The sequence below is a fragment of the Rana temporaria genome, chromosome 3 (assembly GCF_905171775.1).
Source record: "Rana temporaria chromosome 3, aRanTem1.1, whole genome shotgun sequence".
NCBI classification, from domain to species: domain Eukaryota; kingdom Metazoa; phylum Chordata; class Amphibia; order Anura; family Ranidae; genus Rana; species Rana temporaria.
This window is the reverse complement of record NC_053491.1, coordinates 222570643-222583787: the sequence shown is the minus strand read 5'-3', so window position 1 is coordinate 222583787 and position 13145 is coordinate 222570643. Positions and strand designations below refer to the sequence as shown.

General features: G+C 42.3%; 1 protein-coding gene across 1 annotated transcript in view; it reads left to right on the top strand.

The window, feature by feature from the left end:
* The window catches only part of UTP20 (UTP20 small subunit processome component), a 117719-nt gene that overhangs the window by 99288 nt on the left and 5286 nt on the right, over positions 1–13145 (top strand). Inside the window, exons 55-60 of the mRNA XM_040344316.1 lie at positions 1668–1799; positions 1885–2017; positions 4287–4471; positions 6022–6093; positions 8950–9195; positions 11478–11604. Coding sequence (XP_040200250.1) covers positions 1668–1799; positions 1885–2017; positions 4287–4471; positions 6022–6093; positions 8950–9195; positions 11478–11604 — 895 coding nt within the window. The remainder of the gene's footprint in view (positions 1–1667; positions 1800–1884; positions 2018–4286; positions 4472–6021; positions 6094–8949; positions 9196–11477; positions 11605–13145) is intronic.

The window sequence follows — 13145 nt, the reverse complement described above, 5'->3', positions numbered from 1 at the left end:
ACTTCTGCTAATGTTGTGCTATGGTGCGCATTGCTTCCGAGCATGCGTGTTTGTACTTTGGAGTTTTGTTCAATGGACTTATGTACACACGCTCGGAAAATCCGACAACACACAATTGTCGGAAAATTTTAAAGCATGCCATTGTCTGATAGAGCATACAACCAGTCAGATTTTCCGACAACAGCCTGTCATCACACATTTCCCATTGGAAAATCCGATCCTGTGTATGAGGCTTTAGAGTTCTGAAAATGGGGTAGCAATGGAAGGCGGCTGATGACATCACAGGTGTGTGTGAATTCAGCTCCTCAGTAACACAGGAGAACTAGAGTTTAGTGATCATGTGACTGGACCAAAGGAGACTAAATAAATGGTATTTATACTGAGCTACATTATAAACCATATTCCGCTTGTGTATGAGCAGGGGGAGGCAACTTTTTAAACCTGGGTTGTATTAGTCTTTGCTTTAGTTGGTGCATATTACAGTAGTGATGTAAATCTGTTCAGTGATTACTGTCCTGAAACTATTCATAATCTTTTAGGAAAATTTCTGCATTTAGAAGAGCTTAAAGTAGAACTATAGACAAAACTTTTTTTTTCATTCGGGACTGAGAAGGGAGGGCTATAACCCCTGTCATATTTTTTTTTTGCTATCTTTGTCCTATTACAGAGATTTTCCTTCACTTCCTGTCCCATAGCCAAACAGGAAGTGAGAGGAAATCACTGTAAATGAAAGGATTTTCTTTGGGGACCCCCAGGTCACCAGAACTAGTGTCCCCCATAGGAATATTTCCCCTATATTACTTTTCTGGGGACAACCCAAAATGTAGGCAATTTGACTTTCAATGAAAACAGGACAAAAAGAGATCATGAATCTCCTTAGCGGGGACACGGACCTCGCTGAAGAGTTCTAATCCCTCTCCACTCTATCCAAAACTAAAAAAAAAGTTTTGCCTTTAGTTATACTTTAATCACAAAGAATATGATGATTTTTTGTCTGTCAACCAGTTGGGAGTGTTTCTATGTAGCTGCAATGTAGGTCCCAGACCTGTCTATGCTTATTGTCAGGGGTGCCTGGATCCAGGGCTGGGACGATGGGGGGGGCATGGGGAGAGTCTGCCCAGGGCACAGTTTTATACTGCAGGGATGGTGGCACCACCACTCTGACTATATGCCTGACAGGAGTAGCATTACCAGTCCTGTTAGCCAAGCGGTGGGACCAGTTAGGAGAGCAGTAGAGTGCCAGGAGGCTGTGCTATCTATCTCCTATATGCCACAGGGGTCTCCCACAATGCACAGCCTCAGATCTTGCGATGACTGCACTGGTAATAAAGATCCTCCTATTGACAAGTGGATTACTGCTGGGGGTAGGATACCCTAAGCGCATATAAAATGGTGGGGGGGGGTTTGTCATCTTTGCCCCCTGTTGGGTGTTGGATGACCTTGTCCTGGCATTGCTTGGATTGGATTGTTAAACAAGTTGATGGATTATCCATACACTTTGATGGAGAATCCATTAGGTTACAGGAAACACCACCTGACAAAGAGACACGGTTATAGATTTGCTAGTTTTCTTTCTCAGACAGGTATGCTGCATCTGTCCAAGCCTTAGTGCTCTTTATGATCATATGAAATGTAGTAGTTTATATATGACTCTTTTTATATTTCAGTCTTCTCACAAGAGGTTGGGTGTCCTGGCCTGTGGCTTGTTTGTTGACGTTGAAGGAGTTGAGTTTGAGAGCAGACTGGAAGCTACCCTTGTGACTATTGAACGGGAAATTGACCCCTTACAGTTTGAAGATGTGAGTATCTTAATATCTTCACACGGTTTCAAGAGATCTCTTGCAGATTGTTGTGCAATACTGAGTTTTTGTGTGTTTATTGTAGTTGAAGGAAGAGACCGAAGAAAAGGCAGCTGACAGACTGTTATTCAGCTTACTAACCCTGGTTGCCAAACTCATCAAGGAGTGCAATATTACACAGCTCGCAAAGCACAGAGAGATTGTACATAAAATATGTGGTAAGACATTTCTTCTTACAGTAATGAGCCATCACACTTGGCTTTACAACCTAACTGAGAATGAAAATGTTTGGGGCAAATGTTGGGATTAAAATAATAATATTTAAAGGTAAGAAACTGTGGCTACACATTTGTCATATCAAAGTATTATTTACCAGAAAGTAATTTTTGATGTGACATTTTACATGCTGATTATATTTCATATGCAGCTTGCAGTTTCCCCCCTCTAGAGACTTTATCTGTTAGCAATAACAGTCAGCAACACTTCAGAACAATTATGATTAAAAATAAAGTTACTTGATAAGCCACATAAAGGTCATTCCATGTATGATTAGATTAAAGTGGTATTAAAGGTTCAGCTTCTTTTTACAAAAACAAACATGTTTACTTACCTGCTCTGTGTAGTGGTTTTGCACAGAGCAGCCCCGATCCTCCTCCTCGGGTCCCCTGCTGGTGCTGGTACTCATGGCCCCTCCCCCTTGGCCAGTGCACCCAATAGCAAGCCACTTGCCATGGGTGCACTGGTGCATACTCGCTCCCAAGCCCTGCTCTGTGTCTGAGACACATAGGTTATTTATGAAAGGCAAATCCACTTTGCACTACAAGTTCTACTACTACAAGCACTACTACTACTACAGCATTTTAGCCTACACATGATTGGATGATAAAATCAGCAGAGCTTCCCCTCATTTCAGGTCTACCCCTCAGATCTACAGCGACTGCACTTCCAAGTGCACTTTCAGTGCACTTTGCACTTGTAGTTTGCACTTGTAGTGCAAAGTGGATTTGCCTTTCGTAAATAACCCCCATAGAGTCGCAGTTTGGCCTTTCTCTCTCCTCATTGACTCACTGACTGTGATTGACAGCCAACGAGACATTTGTGCACAACGCTGGATTGTGAGGGGGCTCGGGTGGGGGCGGGGAGCAGCAAACAGTTTTTTTTTTTGCCTTTATGCATCCTTAAAAAAAAAAAAAAAAAATACAGTACCTTGGAAACCAGATCCCACCCAGGCCTATTGTGGGCTGAGTGAAAAAGGTTTCCTCCATCCATGCTATAAAGTGTGGATGCAAAAATCGCTTGCTGAGGATAATGTAGTATGGCAGCCACAAATGTATATTATTGTATTGCCAGGTTAATTTGCTCCAGCATGCTTTCGTTGATTCTGGTTATACAGATTTGGCTCAAATGCATATATATAGGGGAACACAGAGAATTTGCAGTGTACTTGTTTAAACTGCAGCTAAAAGAACAGGGTTAATATGAAGCGACTTCGGCAGGGAAGAAGATCCAATAACAGTGGCCAGTACTGTATCTTTTTCCAATTTGTGGGGTATTTGTGTTCTAGTCGAGCATAGATGGTGGCACAAAAGCCAGAGGGTAATTGTTTATAATTAGGGCTGTGCATTAAACGCGATATTAACGGCGTTAACGCAAACCCATGTTAACGCCGTCAATATTTTTATCGCGCGATTAACGCAGGAGCCCTCGGGGTGGACATGCAGAGTGTGCAGCGGCGCGGCTTACCTTCTCGCTGGATTCACAGGCAAGTTACTCACCTTGTCCCTGGATCCAGCGATGCCACCCCGCTGTGTGATCGAGCGGGTCCTCCTTGCTTGGCGGGTCCTCCTTGCTTGGCGGGTCCTCCTTGCTTGGCGGGTCCTCCTTGCTTGGCGGGTCCTCCTTGCTTGGCGGGTCCTCCTTGCTTGGCGGGTCCTCCTCGCTTGGCGGGTCCTCCTCGCTCGGCGGGTCCTCCTCGCTCGGCGGGTCCTCCTCGCTCGATTCACAGTGCCTGTGTGCCGCCGAGCTCCGTTCCCTGCGACGTTACGACGCACGGGAGCGGAGAACGGCGCCAAATTTAAAAAAGTAAACAAACACAATACACGCAGTATACTGTAATCTTATAGATTACAGTACTGTATGTAAAAAATACACACCCCCCCTTGTCCCTAGTGGTCTGCCCAGTGTCCTACATGTACTTTTATAAAATAAAAACTATTCTTTCTGCCTGAAAAACTGTAGATTGTCCAAAAGTGTCCCTTTATGTCAAAAATGGTTTTAGATCAGCTAGAAAACAGCGATAATAAATTATAATCACTTGCAGAATTGTGCGATATTTGTGGGGAAATTCGTCATAAATTAGAGCGATTAATCGTGAGTTAACTATGACATTAATGCGATTAATCGCGATTAAAAATTGTAATCGTTTGACAGCACTATTTATAATGTAATGTGTACTGAATAGATTTGATCTTTTTATTATTTTTCTAGCTCATGCTCAGGCCCATTTGAGGTACCCCCACAGTTGGGTCTGGCTGACCGCATCCCAGATTTTCGGATTGTTGTTTTCTCTTCAAAAACCTGAAGACCTTGTGAATAAATGGATGGGCCAAAAGGCAAAGAAGGCTCGGACAGAGGTCTCTGAAGTCTACCTAGTGGAAAATCTGGAGATCAAGGTAATCAGATACATGGTTCTTTCACACACATTAAAATCGAATTATAGCTAGTTAAAGAGGTTTTAACCCTTGAAAAAAAGAAAAAAAAATCCTGTTCCCTTATAGCATGTTACACAGCACAGTGCTTGTTTTGTCTAATCTGTACCTTTCTATGCTGTAAAAACCTGGTTGATCCTGCCTGTTCCTGTGTTCCCCCTATGTAAACTGATCATGATAATCATGGCTGCTGATCCATGATACCATGGTCAGTATACGTGCCTCCATCATCCCGCTGCTCTCCTCTCTCCCTCCCCTCCTGCTACTATTAATAGCTGGCAGTAAAGTCAATGAAAGATTACTGCCAGCCCCTCTGTTCTACTAAGCTGTACTACACTGTGTACATGTTTTATATAAAATTATGCCTCCTAAATATTCTTTTCAGATCTTTCTGGTCGGTCAAGTGACCTCCGGCCGCTCTCCTCCCCTAATCTAAGGGCTACAGCGGGAGGGGCTGAATGGATAGCTCGGCACTCACGCGACCTCCCAGGTGACATTAGAGGGGGATCTCAGCCCCTCCCTCTGTAGCCCTTAGATTGGGGGAGGAGAGTGATTAAAGGACTAGAAAAGATCTGATTATATAATCCACATTTTTTATTTTATTTTTTAAACTATAGTACTTTGAGGGCATAATCTGTGTTTGCCAGACAAAGACCTTTAAAGCAGGATTAAACCTTTTGCCGTCAGGTTGGTACGGACCTAATGGCGGGGGGTATCACACACAATCCAGTTGTTGCAGACACCGGGATTGTGTGTGAAACTGACAGGCAGACTCCTGCCTGTCAGGTGAGAGCATTCCAGCATTCGCTCTGACAAATATTTATTATATTGCAGCTTGCCAATTCTTCGATGTGATGGTTGTATTGTTTTTGTTTTTTTAGACTTTCTTTTCTCCATTTTCTTTTGGCAGGGGTTCTTTAAAATGATCAGCTTTTATTTATTTATGGAAAACCTTTATCCCAAATGCATAAAAATTGTTTGTTGTAACTGATTATAAAATGTGAGCTGGAGTTTAGTTACAATTTGTTAGTGGATCTAAATCTGCTAATACATTTATCACTGACAATGCTGTTGTCTGGTGTGTGTCCTATGCTCATTCCTCCAGATTTGTATCTCACTGATACAGGAGGTGTGTTATGAGCCAGTTCACTAGGTGAAATAAGCCAAAGAAAAGAAAACTGATGCAGGCACAATATCTAATAATTTTTAAGGTGCAATAAAATACATTTTTTGTAGGGTTTTAGTGCTTTAAGGACATTTCTGCTGGTCAGGTTTTTCCATATTTACCAAAAGATGACCCAAAAAATGAACTGCCAGCATTTTGCTGCAGTGAAAAATGTATGTGTAGTGTTGGGTATATCTAACTCTCCAAACTAACTGTATACATACATTTGCCAAGGCTGTCAATATTCTGAATACTGCATTTTATTTTACCTTGCATTATGTGTTTCTGCTTTTGTTTTGATCTTTTGATTTATTATACCTGTTGTTTAATCATTCCATTGTATTCACAGATGAAAGATCTTGCTTTCGCTTTTTACCATCAGCTGCAGTCAAAATTTCTTGACCAGACCCTGGGAGAACAGGTATGTGGAAGAACGCTTCTCTCATAAAGTAAATCTGTTATGAGATAAACATTGATGCTTGGCTCTCATATTCACCTTGTTGCTTCATTACAATCACAGACCTGGAAACACGTATTCAGATTTGGACTAAATTTGGACAGATTTCTCTAAATTTCTTAAGCCTTGTACACACGGTACGATTGTTGGCCAACCGAGCGTCTGATTTTTGTCAAAAGGGCGTGTGCCAGGATCTTGTCTTGCATACTAACGCTACACAATTAGTAAATAGAGGAAGCAGACTGCGCAAAAAAACATACAAAAAACAAAGCAGCTGAACACTGAAGGTCAATAAATCCTTAAACAGAGTACATAGAAAAAAGCAGTGCAGCGCTACAAACAAAACACACAATAAAATAAAAATGGTAAGTCCAAAAAATGATCAATTCGAAGTGAAGAAAGGGTTAAACTGACTCCTGGAACCTCACTGTGTTCAGATGCAAACTCCTTAAAACACAGCAAACAGATATCCTTAAATAGAAGTGCAAGCCGCTCATCTGAACGTATTGACCTGTGTGTGAGCAGCAGGTCAAATGCGCTGTCCCTCAAATGAGGGGGGATATAGATATAACGGTGCCTCCTCGGATGGTCCCTTTCTCCAAACGATTCCTGAGGATGGATGGTCATCCGATACACTCTCACGTGGAATGGTGTCATGGAAGGGTATAAAGCAGACACATAGTGCTCTCCGTATGATCACAATAACAACAAAATTTATTAAAGATAAGGTACTCACAAATAAAGCACTATATCCTAGTGCATGGAAAATGAGCGTACAACATTAAAAAGACCAGGTAGGTGGCTGTCCTGACATCAAATGAAAGCCCCCCGCACGCGTATCGTCCCAAGGTACAGGACTTCTTCAGCGGATTCCTACTGTCATGTAAAATATATTCTTGGCTTAGATAATGAGATTAGTTCTACTTATGGTAGGTTTGAGTTAGCTGTAAGTATAGACCTATTGCTGTCTGATCACAGGTAAATGACAAAAAAAAACAAAGCAGTAAAAATAACTGTTTGGCTGTTTTACATAATTAAAAAGATTACTACTAGCAATTAGAGTTGAGCGAATATTAAGGGGAACCCCGTCGTCGATTTAAAAAAAAAAATGACGTGCGGTTCCCCCTAAATATCCATAACCAGACCCTTCAGGTCTGGTATGGATATTAAGGGGAACCCCGCCGGCAATTAAAAAAAAAATGATGTGCGGTTCCCCCTAAATATCCATAACCAGACCCATCATCCGAGCACGTTGACCTGGCCAGCCGCAGAAAAGAGGGGGGGACAGAGTGCGGGCCCCCCCCCCTCTCCTGAACCGCACCAGGCCACATGCCCTCAACATGGGGAGGATGTCCCCATGTTGATGGGGACAAGGGTCTCATCCCCACAACCCTTGCCCGGTGGTTGTGGGGGTATGCGGGCGGGAGGCTTATCAGAATCTGGAAGACCCATTTAACAAAGGGGACCCCCAGATCCTGACCCCCCCCTGTGTGAAATGGGAATGGGGTACACTGTACCCCTACCATTTCACGAAGGAAGTGTAAATTCTTGTAAAAAAAAAAAACACACACACCGTAAAATAAAGTCCTTTATTAATAAAAAAAAAAAAACTCCAGCGGTGATAATCCACTCGTTCCCAGCTTCCTGCTCCAACGATGTCCTGATCCAGCGACGAGTGCGGGTGATCTCCAGCGATGAGAAGATCCAGCGATGGGTGATCTCCGCTCCAGCGATGAGAAGATCCATCCATCCGGAGCGCAGCATCGCCGACCTCCTCTCATCGCTGGACACAGCCCAGCGAATGACGCGCTGGAGCTGTGACATTACTTATATAGAGGAGGCAGGGCCACCCGTCACGTGACCCCGCACCCTCTGACGTACCCTCTGCTACGTCACTGGGGAAACCCAGGAAGAGGGAAGACTCTGGGCTTCCCCAGTGACGTAGCAGAGGGTACGTCAGAGGGTGCGGGGTCACGTGACTGGTGGATGGATCTTCTCATTGCTGGAGCGGAGATCACCCATCGCTGGATCTTCTCATCGCTGGAGATCACCCGCACTTGTCGCTGGATCAGGAAGCCAGGAACGAGTGGATTATCACTCCTGGAGTTTTTTTCTTTTAATTAATAAAGGACTTTATTCTACGGTGTGTGTTTTTTTTTTTTTGTTACAAGAATTTACACTTCCTTCGTGAAATGGTAGGGGTACAGTGTACCCCATTACCATTTCACACAGGGGGGGGTCAGGATCTGGGGGTCCCCTTTGTTAAAGGGGTCTTCCAGATTCTGATAAGCCTCCCGCCCGCATACCCCCACAACCACCGGGCAAGGGTTGTGGGGATGAGACCCTTGTCCCCATCAACATGGGGACATCCTCCCCATGTTGAGGGCATGTGGCCTGGTGCGGTTCAGGAGAGGGGGGGGGCCCGCACTCTGTCCCCCCCCCTCTTTTCTGTGGCCGGCCAGGTCAACGTGCTCGGATAACGGGTCTGGTTATGGATATTTAGGGGGAACCGCACGTAATTTTTTTTTTTAATTGATGGCGGGGTTCCCCTTAATATCCATACCAGACCTAAAGGGTCTGGTTATTGAATTTGCAGGGACCTCCGCGCATTTTTTTCCCTAAAAGTCCGTGTCCCATTGACTACAATGGGGTTCGGAGTTCGGGTTCCCGAACCCAAACTTTTTTTTTTTAAAGTTCGGGTTCGGACCCGAACATCCAGGTGTCCACTCAACTCTACTAGCAATCTCTAACGTTATCATGATTGTCCAAGACTTTTAATGACAGTCACACTTAAACAATCCTGTTTTCTGCCTTTTTAAGGTGATAAAGAATTTGCTGTTTGTAGCCAAAGTTATTTACCTCCTCCACCCAGAGGAGGAGAATGCAGAAAACCACCAGGAGGAGAAAGATAATGAAAGTGTTCAGCAGGAAGCTTCTGGAGGAGAAGAGGATGATGCTGACAGGCAGATGGAAGAAGAGAAGGGTGTCACTCTCATGTGGCTCGTGAGAAAATTGTCAATGCTAGCCAAGAAAGAAGCTGCTCATAGTCCTAAAAATCCTCTAAAAGTAAGTTTGACGCTTTCAATAAAAAATTTTTTTTTTACACACACACACACACACACACACACACACACACACACACACACACACACACACACACACACACACACACACACACACGTAAAGAAATAGAAAAAAGTGCATCATTTGAACTAATGATTCTATATAAATTGTACTGTCAAGATAGGCAGAGCATGCTCAATCAATGGTCAAAACAATATGTTGAAAATGGTTGCCTTGATGAACAAAGTGCAGGATTCCGCAATAGCCAACCACAAAGTTTGTCTTGGTTGACCTCACTACAGTAATGGTGGCCATACAGTAGATAAAAAAATCATTCGAAAATCTGTCATTTGGACAGTTCATTTGTTTATCGTCTAGTCGATGGGCACGAATCAAAAATCAATTGTGGCGTTTTTGAGCCGAATAATCGAAGGCAAAGTTTGGAAAACTTCAGCCGAACCAACGATAAATTGAAAGGTTAATGTGTTTCTCGCCCGAACAGTTTGCACTGGGCTTACGTGACAAAACAAACGCAAAATGTATTCATTTATGTCAGTAGAAAGATTTATCGCTCAGATTTCGTGTTCACGTTTGCTCTCATGACCATGTGCTCGTTATTTTGAAAACTCGTTCAAACGATTTTTCAATAAGTGTATGGCTAGCATAAGTTTAAAACTGTTTAGTTACTATGCATTAGCACACTTTGGACATCCCAATGTTCTTTGCATTGCTTTACATTAGGTCCTTTAAAGCACTGGTTGTCAACTAATCGCGGTATAATGAACCCTAACTGTGACCCATCTTTAGAGGGCCAGGCATAGTATTCAGTATATGTAATTCTACAAAAGACTGTTGGAAAGAGGAAATGGTCACAATCTGTGGACATGTTACTGCTATTTTTGTAGACAGGCTGCAGAAGACAGTCAGATATTATGGACATGTTACATGAGACTGATGGAGATCACTGACATTACAGCCCTTCTACAAATCGGTGCTTCCACCATTGAATGCTGAGGGTCTAAGGGCCCCAAAAGAAGTACCAAAGGGACACTAGGGCTTTAAAGTGTCTGAAGGAAAAACATTTCCGACTGTTTCTCGATGGTGTCCAGTTCAGTAATTTATACCCCTGCTGTCACAGCTATTAAAGCACGTATGAGTCCGGTTTGTTACTGTGAGTCAGCACTTATGGTGCAACTGCTTTGCTTTCATAAAGCATGATAAATGAGACCAGTGCTCGTGGATGATATAATGTTGTTTAGTTTTTATTGTTGTATTAAAGAACCCTAGTCACATACTGTTAGTAGAGCTCTGGACCCAAAAGTAGAAAAGATAGGGCGCCGCAGATCTGATGCAAGTCCAGTAAGCCTTTATTTCACATGACAAGAAGTCAGAAGAGCAAGCCAAGACATATTATTGGCTGAAAACATCCCCCACCCCCCTTCATCAGGGCTAAAAAATAAGATGGCATTAGGTATCTTAAAAAAAAGCCTCTAAAAGAGCACATTTTAAAATATCTTAATGTCCATGATCATATTTATATTATACATCAACAGGATAGATGGTGATATTATGATTGCAAAGAGTGGTAAAATCATTAGGAGTGATCAAATATAACGGAATAATGGAACCAAAATGATAATGAAATAATTCTAAGCATTAAAATATACACTGTAAACTAGGATCATATTTTACAGTATAATTATGTACTTGGGGTAATGGTTCGTAAAAGCTATCCATAAGTAAAATTATTACAACAGAAACCATAAAATAGAATATCCATCTTATAATAAAATAATTTATCCCAGTTCATAACATAATAAAATAATTATTGGCGTGACCCAGATACATTGGTAAAAAATATATGTATGATGGGTACAACGATTGAAAAATGATAACCACATGTCTTAAAAATAGTATTTATGCTATAACCAATGGTATATACTCTGTATCCTACATGCTGGAGTACTTGTAGAGGATCCTGGACAACCAATTAAAAAATAAAAGTATCTGATATTATTACTTTTATATTTGTTAAAAATGAAATACCTGCACTGAGAGAAACGTAATGGCTGTCATTGTTGACCTTTCCTCCTACAAATACTGGCTGCCTGGCTGCAACTGTGGCTTCAGTAGCTTTTGGGTCAGGGACCCAAAGTAAACAGATCAGAATTCCATCTTTACTGGCCACACTCTCTTAAATGTCTTTGGATGTTGCCCAAAGTTGGTTGTCATACATGTAACTGTTACTAATTTCCTTTTTTTTTTTTTTCCCCTGTTAATTACAGAGAACATGTGTATTTAAATTCCTGGGAGCCATTGCAGTGGATCTGGGAAAAGAGAGAGTGAAGCCTTTTCTGCCATCTATCATTGCTCCGCTCTTCAGAGAACTGAACAGTACCTACTCGGAGAACGGTAAAAGGCTGGACAAAATAAATATCCCTGTCTGCCACACCAGATTAACCATGTTAGATACCTTCTATTGCTAATCTCTTCTTTAAGCTTCAGGAGTTCAATCTTTAGCTGGATGCACCTGAGATTCCCAGGGGTTATTTGTAGACTAATTTAGTCCTAATATTTGGTGGGCCAAATTCAACCCATTGCTGCACAACATACAATACTGAAATATACTGTTATGTAGCCCAGTAATAACAATGTATCACAATTTCTTTCTGAAAAAATGTAAATAGGGAAATTAGAATTTGGGTTTATGCACACTGGGTTTAAAAAGTGCTGCTTCTACAGGAGTTTTGCTATATGCCTGTAGAAAGGAGTTCAATGTTATCCCTATGTTTCCATGCACATTAGGACGTTTAGATGCATATTCTAAGCTCAGCACAGTATTGGGACAGGGTGGTCCAGCACCCAGGGCAAGGATACAGAATTACGCCCCTCTCTCCCACTGTTAATACATGCCGTAGAATGCGTGTCCCACCTTATGTCAGCTCCACCTCCTGCCCACCCCTCGTCCCATCCTTGTCTCTGGTTTTTGCGTTTTGCATTTTTGAAAAGAGTTTGTTGGGGAAAAAAAAACAAAAAAAAAACCCTAAACACTCCTTTAGGCCTATACAAAATCACTCTATAAGAAGGCGTTTTTAAGCCCAGTGTGCATGGACCCTAGCTCATTGCTAATGTCATTAATAATAACATCTCTAATGCTTTTGTTGTTTGATTTAAAATCTTTAATACCTTAATTTATACTGTTAACATCCAGTGGTTGGAGAAATAAAATACATACATATATGACCTTGTTATCACAATGCTAAAATGACCATAAATGGAGGAATATCAAAAGTAAAGATGGCCAATACAATCACTTGGTGAACAAAATGCCTGTAGCTGGTGTACAAATGAGAAAATAATGTTATGTAAAGTAGACTTGACTGCAAACTTTGAGCAGTGTCTCTTTCTTCTCCACTGAGTGATGCAGTATCATAGGAGAAGATGCACTGTGAATGCAAACTATTACAAACACGTGTAAAATAATGGGGGGAAATTTATCAAAACTGGAGCACACAGAATCTGTAGCAGCATGTAGCTTGTTCAGTTAAAGTGGATTTCCAGCCAGAACCTTACTAGCTTGGCAACCAATCGGCATCCATCTTTCTTCTTCTTTTTTTTTTTTTTGAAAGCTTAAAGCGGTGTTCCGCCTGGGGGGAAAACAATTAAGTCAGCAGCTACAAATACTGTAGACAGGAATGGACTGGCCATTGGGACTACAGGGAGTTTCCCGGTGGGCCGATGGCTCAGTGGGACGGCCGGCTTCAGTGACAGCGGACCACCGCCCCCCTCCAATCCTCTGTCTCTACCTTCCCGCAGTGCTCACCTGGGGGGAACAGAGAAGCAAGGGGCCAGACAGTTGACCCAACAGCTATGGCCTAGGAGTTTCTCACTTCTGCCTAATCTTGTCCCATAAAGAGGGGCACCAAACTGATTATTTTCCCGGGTGAAATAAT